Here is a 21576-nt window from a genome sequence, read left to right on the forward strand (position 1 = left end):
GTCACATTAGTAACAGTCGTGTGCCCAGTCTATTCTCTGTTCTATGCGTCAACCTAAAACATACACTTTTCACAATGTTGAAGTAGCTTAATAAAATCATTCAGATATTGCGTGCCCTTGCGATATGCAACATTTTGCAATATTTCGATAATTTCGCTATATTGTGCAGCCCTAGTTAGAGGTCGTATAATTTTTTTTAGCACTTTTAATACTTTGTTCAACAAGGACACATTAACCCTTAATCGTCCCTTGGGCTCCAGCTGACCCCACTGGACTTTTCCTCCATTTTTTAAAAGTGTTCCCTTCATCTCAGGGCCATGAGACTCTGTGACTTTTCCTAAATAATCTATCTAAACATGCACAAAAAATCCAAGCTTGATTTGGTTGTTCTAAAGGTGTGTAAAATTTTTTTTACCGTTTAAGTCCCTCGGGGTCAGATTGACCCCACATTGAAAATGAATGGGAAAGTGTAAAAAATACATTTTTTTCACTTTTTTTGTCAATTTTTTTTTTACTAAATCCAGTATAAATCTGAAAATTTCCACATTTATATCAAGGTCTGGTCCTAGAGCATAAACACAAAGTAGAACGAACTTTCTGTCTCATACACACACGCACATACACACACAAACACACACATGTGTGTGACTGCAACAGAGAGCATTTTTATAGAAACTGGCAAATAAAATCAACAAAACTGGCATAAATCTGAAAGATTTTCATACATAAATGAAGTACTAATACTAGAGCACAAATGCAATATGGAACAAGCATGTTCACTCACACACACACACACACACACACACACACACACACACACACACACACACACACACACACACACACACACACACAAACACAGGTGTCTGGAGCATTTTTTTGGATTTTGGCAATGAATGGGAAAATGTAAAAAAAATGCTTTTTTTTCACTTTCTTTGTAAAAAAAAATCATCTAAATCCAGTATAAATCTGAAAATGTCTACATTTATATCAAGATCTGGTCCTAGAGCATAAACACAAAGTGGAACGAACTTTCTGTCTCATACACACACGCACACACACAAACACACACATGTGTGTGACTGCAACAGAGAGCATTTTTATAGAAATTGGCAAATAAAATCAACAAAACTGGCATAAATCTGAAAAAATTCCATACATAAATGAAGGACAAATACTAGAGCATAAATGCAACATGGAACAATCATGAGAAAGAGAGGGAAAAGGGCAAATAAAAGAAAGATGAAAGGCAGCTTAACTTTTGCATAACTTCCCTATGGACCTCTATTGGATAATGTGGTCATTGCACTCTTTCTCTTTAACTATAATTCCTAAAGTTTTTCCACAAACCTACAGATGGCGGTATTCTATCCCTAACACATAGAGCAATGTCCAAAAACTATTTATATTTATTTAAGATCATCATTCAAGTGATTTTTTCATAAAAAAATGATTTTTAATGAGCCAATTTATGACATAGTTAAGTATTTGTGCAGTAAATAGGTAAAAAAACTACCAAATACCCACAAAAACACAGCATAAATGTATAGTTGAGAAGTAAATAAAAAAAAAGATATATAGTTTTCCATGTAAAATTGTATTTCCTTATGCAATCGCTCTGTAAAAGTTTGGGGTCTATCTGACCCCAAGGGACTCAAACGTAAACCCTACTTGAGGGACGATTAAGGGTTAAATTGATCAAAAGTGACAGTAAAGTCTTCTATAATGTTACAAAAGATTTCTATTTCAAATTAATGCTGTTCTTTTGACCATATTTATCAAAAAATATTAAACAGTTAAACTGTCTTCAACATTGATAATAATAAGAAATGGCTACTGAAAATTTAAATTCCATCACAGGAATAAATGTGATTTTTAAAATGTACACAAAAAAACCCTTTTTTATAGATTTACGCAATTGAATTAATAGTAAAATTCCGTCAAATTGATCTGAATAATCCTTACGTAATTACATTATTGAACAATCCTTAATGAATTATCCAAGGATTATTCTGATTAATTTGATGGATTTTTACTATTAAAGGTGTCATGAACTGGCTTTTAAAAAATTGTATACTGTTGTCTGAGGTCAACTTATTACGTTTGCGTGGTTTTTACATAAAAAAAAACATCATGATGAATACGTAATAGGCTATTTTCTGCCATGGTTTTGAGGCTCTCTCCTGGAACGCTCTGTTTTTATGGGCGTGCCGCGCATCACTAACTCACACATACACACACACACACACACACACACACACACAATTCGCAATGTCTTACGCACGTGAGCTGGAACTTCATTAAAAATAGTTCAACCACTCATTCCTAATATTATAATCCGAAGGAAGCTTCTTCCACAACCAGGCACAGCACAATATCTTGCTCTCTTCGTTTCGCCACATGATGACGTCAAGGGTTGGCATATTCTGAGATCGATCGTTTGCTGGGTCTGGTGTCAATAAAAGCTTTTCTTTGACTATCACGCAAGTTTTCAGCTCCGAAACTTACAGGACATTCTTATATTATGATGAACTTTTATGTATCAAAGGCTGAATGAAAAGTTGATTTCTCAATTCATGACCCCTTTAATTAAATAGCATAAATCTTAAAAAGGGCTTAATTTGAGAGTATTAAAATAAAATAATTTTTTTTTTAGGTCAAATAAATGCAGACTTGGTGAGCATAATATATATATATTTTTAAATCTTTCGGATTCCAAACTTTTGAATGGTAGTGTATATTGAGATAGTAATGCTCAATATTAATACTCATACCATAATTAGGGTTGGGTACCGAACTCTGTACTTTTAAGGTTACAGACCGAATTACGTCTGTTCTACCGAGTACCGATTCACATTAAATCAATCGGTACCAAATTTAGGTTCCTGAGAACGCATCTGGTAATTAGTGTCTATGAATATTAAACCGTAAAAAGACTATTTAAATACGAATCCTGCGTGTCTCTGTACGAATGAATGACGTATACGCACGGTTCACCACACACACACACACACACACACACACACACACACACACACACACACAAACGGTCGCATGTTTCGATCTCTGTAGCTCATATGAGGACATGAACGCACAAATGTCATCTCCAGAGCCACTGAGAGTCACTTCATCAGCATTTTACCGTTTCATTTGAGAAAAACTACCGTCATATCATAAACACAGAAACTCAAAGGTCTTCACGGCAACATGTCAAAATAAAAGTTTGGCTAACTTGACAAATACATCACTGTTGTATAGTATAATTTAGATACGCCTCAATGTAATAATAATACTACTAACACTAATGTAATAATAATAAATTATCACAACTTTTATTTTTTAAGTAATAAATAAAAAAAATTCTTCATGTTTTAATTTTAACCATGTAACGCTCAGTTGTGCAGCACTTTGTTTGACAAAAAAAACAACAGTTTAGTTAAATTAAAAGATAAATTAAATGAATGTCTTATGTCTTCATTTGATTTCCAGAAAATACACAACACATAATTTGTGGGAAATCTTTTCATAGAAATGAAATTAAAAATAAAAAAATAATAATATGGTTGTTTTTATGAATTAAATGAAGTAGGTAGTAGCCGACTATTAACTAGTAAATATTACAGTAATCAAACATCACAGACAATGGCAGACAGAGAGCAGGGCAGCTCTGGCATAATGTCAATAACACTTCTATAAACGACTTACAGGATCTTTACAGTTATTGATGTAAAACATCCCTAAAGTACCGAAAAAAGGTACCGTTGGGTACTGAATTTCAGGTACTGGTACCGGTTAAAATGTGGACGATACCCAACCTTAACCATAATATAAGATTTTGATCTTGCCGCACACTCCTGGTGTATTTGTACTGTCATTATCAGACACTCACAGGTAATGGACCCTCTCACCCATTGAAAGATGGTGGTAATGCATTTACACTAATTAAACCAGTGGAGAGGAACAGCAGACGTGTGTGTGTGTGTGTGTGTGTGTGTGTGTGTGTGTGTGTGTGTGTGTGTGTGTGTGTGTGTGTGTGTGTGTGTGTGTGTGTGTGTGTGTGTGTGTGTGTGTGTGTGTGTGTGTGTGTGTGTGTGTGTGTGTGTGTGTGTGTGTGTGTGTGTGTGTGTGTGTGTGTGTGTGTGTGTGTGTGTGTGTGTGTGTGTGTGTGTGTGTGTGTGTGTGTGTGTGTGTGTGTGTGTGTGTGTGTGTGTGTGTGTGTGTGTGTGTGTGTGTGTGTGTGTGTGTGTGTGTGAGAGAGGGAGAGTTTGCCTTGGCTAATGGCCAGAGTATAGCAAAACCAGCAAACGCCATCTGTCTCACTGCATTAAGCCGTACATATGGTATTTCTCTGTTTCGCTCACTTTTATTGCATGAGCATTTGTCCGGTTAGGAAAACAATTATGTTGGCCCTCTTATTCTGACCACTGCTCATCTCTCTTCGACACACTATATTATCAAGATGGCTGTGTTTGGCACTGGGCTCTAGAAGGTTGTGCCAGCCTCTCTCAACAATCTCCAGTCCCAGAAACTGGCAGAGTTGGTTTCCCGTGACACCATTTTAAAAGGATCTTTTGTTTTAGAGACTCTCGTACGTTACTTTTTAATTGTATTTAACGCAATTTGAAATGGACAATGAAACGTTTCGCTGAACCATTAACATTAGCTTTGGTTGAAGTTGACTTAAAGGGATAGTTCACCTAAAAAGGACAATTATTGCACTCATGTTGTTTTTGAAGATGTTCAGAATGATCTAAACATTGATTTGACCCCATTGACTTTCATGTTATGGTCTAAAAATGGAGGCTATATCTTCTTTTGTGTTCCTAGAAAGAAGGTAAATGACTGAATTTTCCTTTCTGGATTGGGTTTTTGCTGTCAGTAGTATGGATGTGGATGTCGCAGAGCCTATTCAAGACCTGTGATGGAGATATTATTGTATTTCTAAACCACTTTTGAAGTTTCCTCATTTGCGAATTCAATGTAAAACTGAATGTCCCTTAAAAAACAGTCACAATTTCAATTCCATCTGTTTCAGATGCAGAACTGTGCCATCAATTTCAATGAATTCTGCCAGGAGTTAAACTGATTAATTGTGCGAGAGTAACCTGCCGTGCTTCTTCAATCAGTCGAGACAATGCGTCTTTTCATATGTGAATTCGGAGATGCTAGATGACAGCGATAGGTTGTTCGAACTTATTAGTGTCATGTGTGAGTCTGCAGAATGAGCTTTTGATGACAGCTTGAGTATTTCAGCTCACTCATGCTCTTAAGAATCCCAAATGAATCTCATGTGACTGACTAGCAGTAACTAGACCAGAACTGTTAGACACAAGATAGAACTGAAATGCCATCCAGCGTTCAGCTTCACTTCCACTGGTGAGGGTTAAAGTCTTTATTTAATATTCTCTAATGATTTATTGACACGGATCCCATCGTCCTGCAAAGCCTGCAAATATCCAGTTGTGTTTACATTTTGAAAATGTAAATTAATAAAATCTTTAAAGGGATAGTTCACCCAAAACTGAAAATTCTGTCATTAATTACTCAGTAAGACTTTCATTCATTCTTCAGAACACAAATGAAGATCTTTTTGATGAAATCTGACAGCTTTCTGTCCCTCCTTTGACCGCTATACATCTGACAATTTGACGCTCAATGTTTATATGTGATTAAAAACCTAAATTAAAAATGTTGGTCATATAAAGCGATCAGGTCTCTTCGGATAATTTGGACTACGCTCTATTCATATGGATCCGTTTTTTCTGTCTCGTTAACGTTTTGTAGCATCAAAGTGTCAGTTGCGTAGCTCTCAGATTTCATCAAAAATATCTTAATTTGTGGGTGAACTATCCCTTTAAAGGGAGTTCTCCACTCCACTATTTTTGAAAATAGGCAAATTTTTCGACTCCCCTAGAGTTAAACAGTTGAGTTTTACCGTTTTCGAATCCATTCAGCTGATCTCTGGGTCTGGCGGTAGCACTTTTAGCATAGCTTAGCATAGATCATTGAATCTGATTAGACCGTTAGCATCTCGCTCAAAAATGACCAAAGACTTTCGATATTTTTCCTATTTAAAACTCGACTTCTGTAGTTACATCGTGTACTAAGACAGACGGAAAATGAAAAGTTGTGGCTGACTAGAAACTAGCCTGAAGTTGTCACACTCAATATGATATTTCATCAAGTATTATGTGTTTATAAAGAACAGGCATTGAGCAGATGGTATTTCTGATCCATTTGTGGATTACGCTGTGCCATTGTGTGAGCATGTGCTTTATTGTGCGTTTTTATTTTTTCATGTGCTACACCAGGGGTGTCCAAACTCAGTCCTGGAGAGCCACTGCCCTGCAGAGTTTAGCTCCAAATTGCCTCAACACACCTGCCTATAAGTTTCTATTATCCTTAGTAAGACAATGGCTGAATCTGAAATCGCCCCCTATACCCTCAAATAGGGCACTATTTGAGGGGACAGACATTTGTAGTGGTGTCCGAAACCATAGTGGTCATGTTCGAGTGCACTTATTCAATCCCAGAGTTTAGCTCCAACTTGCCTCAACATGGATAGATGCACTTTTATGATGGATAGATGCACTTTTATGATGGATGGATGCACTTTTATGATGGATAGATGCACTTTTATGATGGACAGATTTACTTTTATGATGGACAGATGCACTTTTATGATGGACAGATTTACTTTTATGATGGACAGATGCACTTTTATGATGGATAGATGCACTTTTATGATGGACAGATGCACTTTTATGATGGATAGATGCACTTTTATGATGGATAGATGCACTTTTATGATGGATAGATGCACTTTTATGATGGACAGATTTACTTTTATGATGGACAGATGCACTTTTATGATGGATAGATGCACTTTTATGATGGATAGATGCACTTTTATGATGGATAGATGCACTCTTATGATGGATAGATGCACTTTTATGATGGATGGATGCTCTTTTATGATGGATAGATTCACTTTTATGATGGACAGATGCACTTTTATGATGGATGGATGCTCTTTTATGATGGATAGATTTACTTTTATGATGGATGGATGCTCTTTTATGATGGATAGATTTACTTTTATGATGGATGGATGCTCTTTTATGATGGATAGATTTACTTTTATGATGGATGGATGCTCTTGTACGATGGATAGATTCACTTTTATGATGAACAGATTTACTTTTATGATGGACAGATGCACTTTTATGATGGATGGATGCACTTTTATGATGGATAAATGCACTTTTATGATGGATGGATGCACTTTTATGATGGATAGATGCACTTTTATGGTGGATGGATGCACGTTTATGATGGACAGATTTACTTTTATGATGGACAGATGCACTTTTATGATGGATAGATGCACTTTTATGATGGATAGATGCACTTTTATGATGGATAGATGCACTTTTATGATGGACAGATTTACTTTTATGATGGATGGATGCTCTTGTACGATGGATAGATTCACTTTTATGATGAACATATTTACTTTTATGATGGACAGATGCACTTTTATGATGGACAGATGCACTTTTATGATGGATGGATGCTCTTTTATGATGGATAGATTTACTTTTATGATGGATGGATGCTCTTGTACGATGGATAGATTCACTTTTATGATGAACAGATTTACTTTTATGATGGACAGATGCACTTTTATGATGGATGGATGCACTTTTATGATGGATAAATGCACTTTTATGATGGATGGATGCACTTTTATGATGGATAGATGCACTTTTATGGTGGATGGATGCACGTTTATGATGGACAGATTTACTTTTATGATGGACAGATGCACTTTTATGATGGATAGATGCACTTTTATGATGGATAGATGCACTTTTATGATGGATAGATGCACTTTTATGATGGATAGATGCACTTTTATGATGGACAGATTTACTTTTATGATGGATGGATGCTCTTGTACGATGGATAGATTCACTTTTATGATGAACATATTTACTTTTATGATGGACAGATGCACTTTTATGATGGATGGATGCTCTTTTATGATGGATAGATTCACTTTTATGATGGACAGATTTACTTTTATGATGGATGGATGCTCTTGTACGATGGATAGATTCACTTTTATGATGAACATATTTACTTTTATGATGGACAGATGCACTTTTATGATGGATGGATGCACTTATGATGGATAAATGCACTTTTATGATGGATGGATGCACTTTTATGATGGATAAATGCACTTTTATGATGGATGGATGCACTTTTATGATGGATAGATGCACTTTTATGGTGGATGGATGCACGTTTATGATGGACAGATTTACTTTTATGATGGAATGATGCTCTTTTATGACGGATAGATTCACTTTTATGATGGACAGATGCACTTTTATGATGGACAGATTCACTTTTATGATGGACAGATGCACTTTTATGATGGACAGATGCACTTTTATGATGGATAGATTCACTTTTATGATGGATAGATGCACTTTTATGATGGATAGATTCACTTTTATGATGGATAGATGCACTTTTGTGACGGATAGATGCACTTTTATGATGGATGGATGCACTTTTATGATGGAAAGATGCACTTTTATGATGGATAAACATAATCACATGTTAAGTCCCGTACTCATTCACATATTAATACCCATTGCTATCATAAGACATTATATGAAACCCCAGACCTTTAATGGCATAATCTTTGTGTAATCCAAATCTCATAAAATGATTTTGCATGTCATTCCAAACCTTTTTTTTTATTATTCTTCTGTAGAACACAAAAGAAGATATTCTGAATAATGTTGGGATCCAGGCAACATTGGACTCCACTGACTTCCATTGTTTAGACCAAAAAAACTAATTTCTAAAAATATCTTCTTTTATGTTCCACAGAAGAAAGTCATACTGGTTTGGAATGACATGAGGGTGAGTAAATAACGGCAGAATTTTCATGTGATTTTTTTTTTATCTCTTTATGAAGGAGTAGTGTGTGTTTAGTATTTGAAATAGTTTTTCACAAAGTCACAAGACACTCCTATATGTAGCTTCCCTTATTCATGTGTCACTCTTATAATCTAGGAGAACTTTGTTTGGTTCTCCATTCACTTGTCAGCAGGGCTGCATTAATGCATGAGTTGAATTTGTTTTTAAGACAAGATTGTGTCTAATAAATGTGATTGTTGCATTCAGGCTGATTCCTCAACCAACCAAAACATTCGGTAAAAAAGCACTTGTTTATCTTATCAAAGCTGGATAGTTTGCTGCAGGTGTTCTTCTCTTGGCACATGCTGGTTTTCAGACCTTTGCAACAGAAAGCGAAAGCTAATAGAGGAAGGAAAAGAACCGCTGGAAAAGGAGATGAAGCTTTCAGTCCGTTCACACCATGGCTTCCCACAACATCAGCGTCACAATGCAGGGCATTCACGAGTCGTGAGTGTGGGGACTAACACTGTTCTGTGTGGACATCACATCATGCTTTTATTCTATAATGCTCTGTTTACGTTCCTCTCATTGTCTTTCTCTCTACTTCTCTTTTTACTAAGTCATCTGATGCTGTCTGCAGCTGCTACGTATTGCACCGTTCTTTGTTTATGATCCCTCCAAGTCCATCAGCATTGATCGCGTTTCGCATTAACCCCTCGCTCAAAGCCAGAGCTCTCAGCTCTCAGTTAATGCTGCAGACTTCAATCCTACAAGGTGGCTGTGACAAATCCTCACTTCAAAAGTGCCAGTCATGTTCAAACCCTGTGGTGCACTTGTCCTGGCGTGGCTTTTATAATGTTCAGGTTTATGTAATAAAAGTGGTGCATTAGGAACCACTGGCCTGGATTTGGGCTTCTGAATCCTGGTGTACAGAACAATACCGTCCTGCAGATCACAAACAGCAACTGAGGACATTTAAAGGGATAGTTCACCCAAAAATTTAAATTAGCCCATGATTTACTCACCCTTTCAGACAAATACAATCAGAGTTATATTAAAAAATGTCTTTAGAGATTACAGTTTGTAAAGTTTTAAATATGGATATTTTTCTCACAAACGCATTGCTTCACTTTGCTTCTTTGCATTTTTATGATGGACAGATGCATTTTTATGATGGAGAGATGCACGTTTATGGTGGATAGATGCGCTTTTATGACGGATAGATGCACTTTTTTGATGGATAGATGCACTTTTATGATGGAGAGATGCACTTTTATGATGGAGAGATGCACTTTTTTGATGGATAGATGCACTTTTATGATGGATAGATGCACTTTTATGATGGATAGATGCATTTTTATGATGGAGAGATGCACTTTTATGATGGATAGATGCACTTTTATGATGGAGAGATGCACTTTTATGATGGAGAGATGCACTTTTATGATGGATAGATGCACTTTTATGATGGATAGATGCATTTTTATGATGGAGAGATGCACTTTTATGGTGGATAGATGCAATTTTATGATCAATGCACTTTTTTGATGGATAGATGCACTTTTATGATGGATAGATGCACTTTTTTGATGGATAGATGCATTTTTATGATGGATAGATGCACTTTTTTGATGGATAGATGCACTTTTTTGATGGATAGATGCATTTTTATGATGGAGAGAAGCACTTTTATGGTGGATAGATGCAATTTTATGATCAATGCACTTTTTTGATGGATAGATGCACTTTTATGATGGATAGATGCACTTTTATGATGGATAGATGCACTTTTTTGATGGATAGATGCATTTTTATGATGGAGAGAAGCACTTTTATGGTGGATAGATGCAATTTTATGATCAATGCACTTTTTTGATGGATCAATGCACTTTTACTTCAAAACAGAAACAGAAGAGCCAGGATATGTTTTAATATAACTGTGATTGTAATCGTCTGGAACATGAGGATGACTTACACCTAGGATTTCTTGAGGGTGAGTAAATCATGGGCTAATTTTCATTTTTGGGTGAACTGTCCCTTTAACCAAGAGTGTGAGATCTGCCTTAGACTCTTTAAATTCCTGCCTTGCATTTCATCCTCCTACTTTCCCAAACACACCTACTTTGTTCTGTTTACCCGAAAGAAGCTGTATTCATCACTCACTGCTGATTTTGCCAACTCTTTTATTTCATATGTGAGCGCAAGATAAAAGGTTGAGCCCTTTGGGAGAGGGACGCCCCGAGGCAGGAGCTGAAAATACGACGGCTCTGTCAGCACTCTTTCTTTGGTAGAAGTTGCACAATACAGCTTGAGCTGGTAGAGGATGCACTGAAAGCTTGATGAGTGTGACACTTTACTCATAGGATTGTCACGTTGAGCACTTCCTCTGAGTAACTGCCAAGTGTGTGAATCTCAGGAATGGGCAAACTGATAACATGCTCAGCTCAGAGCGTCGGGTACCTGACGATCAGCAACTTTGTTGCTTGTCTTGTATTTGTGCCATTTTGACAATTTCTAATTCCCAAAAACCAGAAGCGAAATGTTTAACCAGTCATTTTAAAACCAGGATTAAAGGGTTAGTTCACCCAAAAATGAAAATAATGTCATTTATTCCTCACCCTCATGTCGTTCCACACCCGTTAGACCTCCGTTCATCTTCAGAACACAAATGAAGATATCTGTGTTGAAATCTGAAGGCTCAGTGAGGCTTAGGGGGCAAAGCAATTTACACTCTCAAGATCCATTAATGTGCTAAACACATATTTAAATCAGCCCATGTGAGTACAGTGGTTCAATATTAATATTATAAAGCGACGATAATATTTTTGGTGCGTCAAAAAAAACTAAATAACGACTTATATAGTGATAACCGATTTCAAAACACTGCTTCATGAAGCTTCGGAGCGTATCGAATCAGCGAGTCGAATCATGACCAAACCGCCACACTGCTGAAATCACGTGACTTTGGCGATCCGAACCACTGAATCTCCTCAACAGCCTCTTTAGTCACATTAGCCTCTTGTTATTAATCTCCTTTTTCAAGCCACAAAACAGCTTCAAAAAATGTGAAAGTGTCTTTCGCTTGTGTTCACCACAGACCTTATTTCAGCCGTTTAAACAAAACCCCATTCAAAAAACCCATTGACTTCGGGACGAGGGAACCGGAGTTGCTAAAATGCTAACTTCTTTCCGCGTTTTCGCCTACAATGTGATGTCAAACCTGCACCACTTTATAAAGCTCCGGAGATTGACGTCTCACAGCCTAAACTCCGCCATTTTGGCAGGCAATCAGGGGAGCGCTAGAGCGGCTCTAGCATTGATAGCTATAAAATTATTTAAAACCGGACTGTTTAAACCTTACCTTTTCAACATGATGGACAGCTGATGTGCGGCAGGATGCCAGAACAGGCGGGGGAAAGCAAAGGGGAAATCATTTTATCGTCATTTTATAAGTTGTTGAAATGCCCTGAATTTCAGTTTATTCTTCATTCTTAAAGGGATAGTTCACCCAAAAATTTAAATTAGCCCATGATTTACTCACCCTCAAGTCATCCGAGGTGTATATGACATTCTTCTTTCAGACGAACACGATTAGAGTTATGTTAAAAATGTTCTGGCTAATCCAAGCTTTATAATAGCAGTAATTGTGATTTTTGAAGTCCATAAAAAATGCATCTGTCCATCAAATAACTGCTCCACGCGGCTCTGGGGTGTTAATAAAGGCCTTCTGAAGCGAATCGATGCGTTTGTGTAAGAAAAATATCCATATTTAAAAATGTATTTCATTTTTTTCTATGGCTCTGCATCAGCCGTCCCCGCACCATCACTTCTGGCAAATAAGGTCAAAATACATGCAAAATACCGGCGTGATCATAGATCTATACATAGATTCCTCTTTAGTGCCTGCGCGGATCAGTCGAATGAGGCATCTACATTTATATATCTTTGATCGCGCCAGTATTTTGACCTTATTCGCCGGAAGTTATAGCGCTGGGAATACTAGATGACATTCGTCTGATAATAGGTAAAAAAATAACACTGTTTGGTTTCTCGCAGAGCCACGAGCCGCATGGTTTAATAAGGATTCGTATGTCTACGTGTTTTTACTCTCATACTCTAAAATATCCCCATTGACATGCATTATACGACTATCACACTGCAACAGTTGGAGTTAAAAATCTTCATTTTTGTTCTACTGAAGAAACAAAGGCACATACATCTTGGATGCCCTGGGGGTAAGCAGATAAACATAAAAATTTCGTTTTTGGGTGAACTATCCCTTTAACTACTTTTGCCTGACATAACTAATGATAAAAATAAGTTCCCATTAAATACGATACTTAATCGTGAATAACATAAGTGCTTTTATATACAAATAACATTCAGAAAGGATATGTGAAACAAAATGAAGGATCAATAAATAAATACTGAATTTATTGATTATGACTGATTTTATTTGACATGCACAACACGGATGCACACATATAACGTTAATCTATTCACATGTTTTCTCTCTTAAAATGTAGGCGCATGTAGGCCTATATGTCATATACGTGTAAAGAATTGAAGGGCATCTCAATCAGCTCCTGGTTCAGTAGTCAGGGCACTGATCAGGACATAAGGCAATGGGCTGATCCCTGATCAGTGGCCTGACTTCTGTACTAGAGCTGATTGAGATGCACCCGAAGTCTGTCATGAAAAACAAGAGCGTATTGATGCAGTTCTGCCTGCTATTCTATCAGTTAATGTTACTCCTGATCGGAGGCTTCCTTAAATATTTAGTTTATACATAGATTTAGGCGCAACTAAGTTTAATGGTGCAACGCAAAAATATTTAGGAGTGCATAAGTTGTAACCTAGTGCCCATTTATATCAAAACTAGGCTAGTTGTAACTTGCGCACAGCTGGTGCCACAGGTGTCCTGACAGGAAAGCTCTCCGTTCCTTTATCGATACTCGTGTAAAGCACCGCGGGGGCATTACAGTGAACTCTTGCCTTGAAACTCAGGCAGGCATCGTAAACAGAATGGGTCACGTGACCTCCGGAGCTCTATTGAACAAAATAACATGTAAATTACTAGAGGTTTTGGGAAAATGTTAATCGCTGCGGTCTATTTAAAAATATATATTTCACTTTAATTCATTATTTTCAGTCAGTTTGAGTGAATGATTCAATGATAAAGTTGTTTCATTACTGGATGAATCAGTGTTTTCGAGGAAACACTCGAGGATTTTTTTTTGGGGGGGATGTTATTTAGCTTCTTTTTTTTTCTTCAAATATAACAATAAACAAGACAAAGGAAAAACACACATACACACAAAACAGGGAGATACTAGATCAACTCATGTGGCACTATTTTTATATAATTCAATAAGGGTTTCCAGATTTTATAAGAGAGTTCACCTCTGCCCTTCATTGAATATGTACACCTCTGGGTCCACTGGAAAATCAATTCCATGAATCTGTGATATATCACCACATGCACCCAAAACCCCTTCATTATAGGACACAACCAGGTCGAATACCAAAAGGTTCCTTCTGGACAAATGCATTTTTAACAGTCATTTGTCACCAACTAATGCTGTAGTTGATACAATCTTGTTTTGAAGCATCAAGTTCGATGTTGATCGCAACTGTAGACATCAGTATTTACATCTGAACTATAAACTTTTATCCCAGTGATCACTTGAATTATTGTAACACAGTAATAATGAGACTGTGTGGTTGAAAAGACTGTTTGTGATGCTGTTTCCCATAGCACCGTATTTCTTTTTTTGACAGGAATGAAAATGAGGCTTTGAGGGTTCGAATGCAGTGCATTCAGTGGATTGTACTGTTGTTAAACAACATTCTGACTGTGATTGTCTTTCCGAAAAAAACTTTCAGTAGTAAAAGTTTGCGTGCCATTGTAAAGACTGTAAGTCTATCCCTCACTGCCTCTTTTTTATCTGTGTTAAAGGATTAGTTCACTTCAAAATGAACATTTCCTGATAATTTACTCACCCCCATTTCATCTCAAGATGTTCTTGTCTTTCTTTAGTGGAAAAGAAATGATGTTTTTTGAGGAAAACATTCCAGGATTTTTCTCCACATAATGGACTTCAATGGGAACCAACGGTTGAAGGTCCAAATCACTGCAGTTTCAAAGGAAGGGCTTCAGAGGCTCTGATCCCAGACGAGGAATAAAGTCTGATCTAGACAAACCATCGGACATTTTCTTAAAACATTTATATACTTTTTAACCTCAAATGCGCGACTTCTGTGTTGTTCTTCTTCACGACGTATGATGTCATCACGTCGGAAAGGTCACATCCAGGATGTAGGTGGAAGTACCGACCCAGTGCCGGAAAAACTCTCCAACTCCAACTTTTAAATTGTCCGACATCGTTGTTTCACCTTTATTTTTGTAAAGGCCATGTGATTTAGTCTTTGCACGTTCGTTTTAACACTGGGTCGGTACTTCCACGGACATGACCTTTCTGACGTGATGACATCATGCGTCATGCAAAAGCTGAACACTGAAGTCGCGCATTTAAAGGTTAAAAAGTATATAAATGTTTGTTTGTTTTTTGAAAATGGCCGATGGTTTGTCTAGATCAGTCCCTATTCCTCGTCTGGGATCAGAGCCTCTGAAGCCCTTCCTTTGAAATTGCATTGATTTGGACCTTCAACCATTGGTTCCCATTTAAGTTCATTATGTGGAGAAAAATCCTAGAATGTTTTCCTCCAAAAACTTAATTTCTTTTCAACTGAAGAAAGAAAGACATGAACATCTTGGATGAGGTAGGGCTGAGTAAATTATCAGGAAATGTTCATTTTGAAGTGAACTAATCCTTTAAATTCAATATGGCTGCTAGCCTGACTAAGGTCTTTATATGACATCTGGGGCCGGTTCATTAAGACTATCGTTAAGACTAGTCTTACAAGTTAGACATACATTTTTTTCTTTAAGACTGTTCATAACTTTTTGAAATCAGTTACATAAAAACATAGACTGGCCTAATTTGATATGAAAAGTAAGACTGAATGCCACTTGCCTAACTGCTAGTGGCTCATACTAGATCTTAAGACACTGTCTTAAAGCAGCACTAGGTAACTTTTCAACCTTTATAATATATTTTCAAACCTCTTGTGATGATACATCGACTTACAATAGGTTGAATGACACGTCTGCCATAGCCTGACGGGGTCTGTATCGTTTTTAATCGTACTTTTAAACTTCGGGTTTCGGGTAGTAACCCGAGAAAAAAAAGAACTACAAAATTCGACTGCTTTACGGCATATACGTCACTTCCACCACCACCCCCACTTCATTAAATTCGGACGTGCGAGCCAAACTATCATTTGTTTGCCGAATGTTATAGTCATGGCCGAAGCAGCACAGAAAAATAAGAAAGCAAAGGTTTTGTCGGAGAAAAGCAAAAAGAGGAAACGAGAAAGTGATGGGATTAAAGGCAGGACGAGGATCAACATTGGGCCAGCGTTTGCTCGCGGGCGTGAGCTGGAGGAGGAGCGGCTACATTCTTGCAAGTAAATACATATGATAAGACGTACAAAAACATATTTTAGGATACCTAACATGTCTGTGATATTGGTTTATTTGTCTTGCCTCAAGCTATAATGCAAATCGATTTTTCACATTTGCAGATTCATCTATGGTAGCTTGATATTATAATATTGACGATATATGGTTATTACCTAGCACTCAAACATTGAATTGAAGTATCATATAGATTCTGTAAAACGGGAACCACTAGACTAGGCTACTATAATGACGCTGGCTTGTAAACGTGAGCATCGCGATCATTTGGCGTTTGAAAAAAATAAAACCCATGAAATGATATTCATATGACATGCTGAAACATATGCCACTGTACCTGGGATGAAGACATTCACACGCGACACAAGCAGAACACCTGCAGTGTTCAGGGCTATCATAGTTGTCATGTCAACAAATGCACGTGCGATGCATCCACTGATGAAGAATGACAGTTTACGACAGTAGTAGAGGACAATACTGTTTCCCAACTGTAGGGGGGAGCAAAAACTACCTAGTGCTGCTTTAACCCTTAATCGCCCCTCAAGTAGGGTTTACGTTTGAGTCCCTTGGGGTCAGATAGACCCCAAACTTTTACAGAGCGATTGCATAAGGAAATATAATTTTTTTTACATGGAAAACTATATATCATTTTTTTTATTTACTTCTCAACTATACATTTATGCTGTGTTTTTGTGGGTATTTGGTAGTTTTTTACCTATTTACTGCACAAATACTTAACTATGTCATAAACTGGCTCATTAAAAAATATTTTTTAACGAAAAAATCACTTGAATGATGATCTTAAATAAATATAAATAGTTTTTGGACATTGCTCTATGTGTTAGGGATAGAATACCGCCATCTGTAGGTTTGTGGAAAAACTTTAGGAATTATAGTTAAAGAGAAAGAGAGTGCAATGACCACATTATCCACTAGAGGTCCATAGGGAAGTTATGCAAAAGTTAAGCTGCCTTTCATCTTTCTTTTATTTGCCCTTTTCCCTCTCTTTCTCATGATTGTTCCATGTTGCATTTGTGCTCTAGTATTTGTCCTTCATTTATGTATGGAATTTTTTCAGATTTATGCCAGTTTTGTTGATTTTATTTGCCAGTTTCTATAAAAATGGTCTCTGTTGCAGTCACACAAATGTGTGTGTTTGTGTGTGTGTGTGTGTGTGCGTGTGTGTATGAGACAGAAAGTTCGTTCCACTTTGTGTTTATGCTCTAGGACCAGATCTTGATATAAATGTAGACATTTTCAGATTTATACTGGATTTAGTTGATTTTTTTTTACAAACAAAGTGAAAAAAAAAAGCATTTTTTACATTTTCCCATTCATTGCCAAAATCCAAAAAAATGCTCCAGACACATGTGTTTGTGTTTGTGTGTGTGTGCGTGTGAGTGAACATGCTTGTTCCATATTGCATTTGTGCTCTAGTATTAGTACTTCATTTATGTATGAAAATCTTTCAGATTTATGCCAGTTTTGTTGATTTTATTTGCCAGTTTCTATAAAAATGCTCTCTGTTGCAGTCACACATGTGTGTGTGTGTGTGTGTGTGTGTGTGTGTGTGTGTGCGTGTGTGTATGAGACAGAAAGTTCGTTCTACTTTGTGTTTATGCTCTAGGACCAGACCTTGATATAAATGTGGAAATTTTCAGATTTATACTGGATTTAGTAAAAAAAAATTGACAAAAAAAGTGAAAAAAAAAAATATTTTTTACACTTTCCCATTCATTTTCAATGTGGGGTCAATCTGACCCGAGGGACTTAAACGGTAAATTTTTTTTTACACACCTTTAGAACAACCAAATCAAGCCCAGATTTTTTGTGCATGTTTAGATAGATTATTTAGGAAAAGTCACAGAGTCTCATGGCCCTGAGATGAAGGGAACACTTTTAAAAAATGGAGGAAAAGTCCAGTGGGGTCAGCTGGACCCCAAGGGACGATTAAGGGTTAACTTAATGTCTTAGTTTATGCAACTGACCTGCTCTCTCTGTGTCAGCGGCAGTGCAAACACAGATCTGAATGTTCGCTGTGATCGACTTTGTCATTTAGGATTAAAGGGGCTATATGCAACTTTTTCCCCAAAATAAACGTAACAATAGCCTTTTTATTTTACCATTTATGACTCAAACATCTCACAGTGGGTGCACCTATAAGCCTGTATCCTATCTTTCCTATTTTCTGTCGGGTCGGTTTTTCCCGCGCTTTCTAGGGATGTGACATCACCACCGCTGCGAGAGCGAGCAGAAAATAAGAGCAGTTCTGTTTTTTGGCCACAGGTGTCAGTCGCGAGTTTAAATTTCAGAAAAACGCATATAGCCCCTTTAAGATTGTTTGTTTGAATTGAGTGCCATCTTTTAATAATTAATCGTGCAGCTCTACATTGCACATTGGTAAACTGTGAGTAATTGTGTTGATTAACTGTGGATGATTAATCGACTGGGTTAATTGTTAATGCTCTTCTTGAGTCAATTGGATTTGACTCTGATTCCGTTAGGTATATTTCTAGGCCCATCGCGATTGGTCAATACAATCGACTGCGTTGACGCTGTTAATTAGTTGATTTTTTAGTCGACTGGGTAAGTTGGGTACGATATGAAATTGTATTAGTAACGGTACTTTAAAAATGACAGCAAATGACAGCACATAAGAGCAGTATTTCTTCATTTGCGAGGACGTGTGTGTGACAGCAGGAGTGAGGACGTGTGTGTGACAGCAGGAGTGAGGACGTGTGTGTGACAGCAGGAGTGAGGACAGCAGGAGTGAGGACGTGTGTGTGACAGCAGGAGTGAGGACGTGTGTGTGACAGCAGGAGTGAGGACGTGTGTGTGACAGCAGGAGTGAGGACGTGTGTGTGACAGCAGGAGTGAGGACAGCAGGAGTGAGGACGTGTGTGTGACAGCAGGAGTGAGGACGTGTGTGTGACAGCAGGAGTGAGGACGTGTGTGTGACAGCAGGAGTGAGGACGTGTGTGTGACAGCAGGAGTGAGGACAGCAGGAGTGAGGACGTGTGTGTGACAGCAGGAGTGAGGACGTGTGTGTGACAGCAGGAGTGAGGACGTGTGTGTGACAGCAGGAGTGAGGACGTGTGTGTGACAGCAGGAGTGAGGACGTGTGTGTGACAGCAGGAGTGAGGACGTGTGTGTGACAGCAGGAGTGAGGACGTGTGTGTGACAGCAGGAGTGAGGACAGCAGGAGTGAGGACATGTGTGTGACAGCAGGAGTGAGGACGTGTGTGTGACAGCAGGAGTGAGGACAGCAGGAGTGAGGACGTGTGTGTGACAGCAGGAGTGAGGACGTGTGTGTGACAGCAGGAGTGAGGACGTGTGTGTGACAGCAGGAGTGAGGACAGCAGGAGTGAGGACGTGTGTGTGACAGCAGGAGTGAGGACGTGTGTGTGACAGCAGGAGTGAGGACGTGTGTGTGACAGCAGGAGTGAGGACGTGTGTGTGACAGCAGGAGTGAGGACGTGTGTGTGACAGCAGGAGTGAGGATGTGTGTGTGACAGCAGGAGTGAGGACGTGTGTGTGACAGCAGGAGTGAGGACAGCAGGAGTGAGGACGTGTGTGTGACAGCAGGAGTGAGGACGTGTGTGTGACAGCAGGAGTGAGGACGTGTGTGTGACAGCAGGAGTGAGGATGTGTGTGTGACAGCAGGAGTGAGGACGTGTGTGTGACAGCAGGAGTGAGGACGTGTGTGTGACAGCAGGAGTGAGGATGTGTGTGTGACAGCAGGAGTGAGGATGTGTGTGTGACAGCAGGAGTGAGGACGTGTGTGTGACAGCAGGAGTGAGGATGTGTGTGTGACAGCAGGAGTGAGGATGTGTGTGTGACAGCAGGAGTGAGGATGTGTGTGTGACAGCAGGAGTGAGGACGTGTGTGTGACAGCAGGAGTGAGGATGTGTGTGTGACAGCAGGAGTGAGGATGTGTGTGTGACAGCAGGAGTGAGGATGTGTGTGTGACAGCAGGAGTGAGGACGTGTGTGTGTGTGACAGCAGGAGTGAGGACGTGTGTGTGTGTGTGACAGCAGGAGAGAGGACGTGTGTGTGTGACAGCAGGAGTGAGGACGTGTGTGTGACAGCAGGAGTGAGGATGTGTGTGTGACAGCAGGAGTGAGGACGTGTGTGTGTGTGACAGCAGGAGAGAGGACGTGTGTGTGTGTGACAGCAGGAGAGAGGACGTGTGTGTGACAGCAGGAGTGAGGACGTGTGTGTGACAGCAGGAGTGAGGACGTGTGTGTGACAGCAGGAGTGAGGACGTGTGTGTGACAGCAGGAGTGAGGACGTGTGTGTGACAGCAGGAGTGAGGACGTGTGTGTGTGACAGCAGGAGTGAGGACGTGTGTGTGACAGCAGGAGTGAGGACGTGTGTGTGACAGCAGGAGTGAGGCCGTGTGTGTGACAGCAGGAGTGAGAACGTGTGTGTGACAGCAGGAGTGAGGACGTGTGTGTGACAGCAGGAGTGAGGACAGCAGGAGTGAGGACGTGTGTGTGACAGCAGGAGTGAGGACGTGTGTGTGACAGCAGGAGTGAGGACAGCAGGAGTGAGGACGTGTGTGTGACAGCAGGACTGAGGACGTGTGTGTGACAGCAGGAGTGAGGACGTGTGTGTGACAGCAGGAGTGAGGACAGCAGGAGTGAGGACGTGTGTGTGACAGCAGGAGTGAGGACGTGTGTGTGACAGCAGGAGTGAGGACGTGTGTGTGACAGCAGGAGTGAGGACGTGTGTGTGACAGCAGGAGTGAGGACGTGTGTGTGACAGCAGGAGTGAGGATGTGTGTGTGACAGCAGGAGTGAGGACGTGTGTGTGACAGCAGGAGTGAGGACAGCAGGAGTGAGGACGTGTGTGTGACAGCAGGAGTGAGGACGTGTGTGTGACAGCAGGAGTGAGGACGTGTGTGTGACAGCAGGAGTGAGGATGTGTGTGTGACAGCAGGAGTGAGGACGTGTGTGTGACAGCAGGAGTGAGGACGTGTGTGTGACAGCAGGAGTGAGGATGTGTGTGTGACAGCAGGAGTGAGGATGTGTGTGTGACAGCAGGAGTGAGGACGTGTGTGTGACAGCAGGAGTGAGGATGTGTGTGTGACAGCA

General features: G+C 39.2%; 1 protein-coding gene across 4 annotated transcripts in view; it reads left to right on the plus strand.

The window, feature by feature from the left end:
* nrbp2a (nuclear receptor binding protein 2a) overlaps positions 1-21576 on the plus strand; it is a 66837-nt gene that overhangs the window by 21536 nt on the left and 23725 nt on the right. For 2 of the 4 annotated variants that reach the window (XR_013816729.1, XM_079819601.1), the window contains exon 2: positions 8911-8943. The exons of the other annotated variants lie outside the window; for them this stretch is intronic. Coding sequence is in view for 1 of the 2 variants with exons in the window: in XM_079819601.1 (XP_079675727.1) it covers positions 8911-8943 (33 nt within the window). In the remaining variant the exon portion in view is untranslated. The remainder of the gene's footprint in view (positions 1-8910; positions 8944-21576) is intronic. 4 annotated transcript variants of the gene reach the window in all.

This window comes from Gobio gobio (assembly GCF_949357685.1).
Source record: "Gobio gobio genome assembly, chromosome: 6".
Lineage (NCBI taxonomy): Eukaryota > Metazoa > Chordata > Actinopteri > Cypriniformes > Gobionidae > Gobio > Gobio gobio.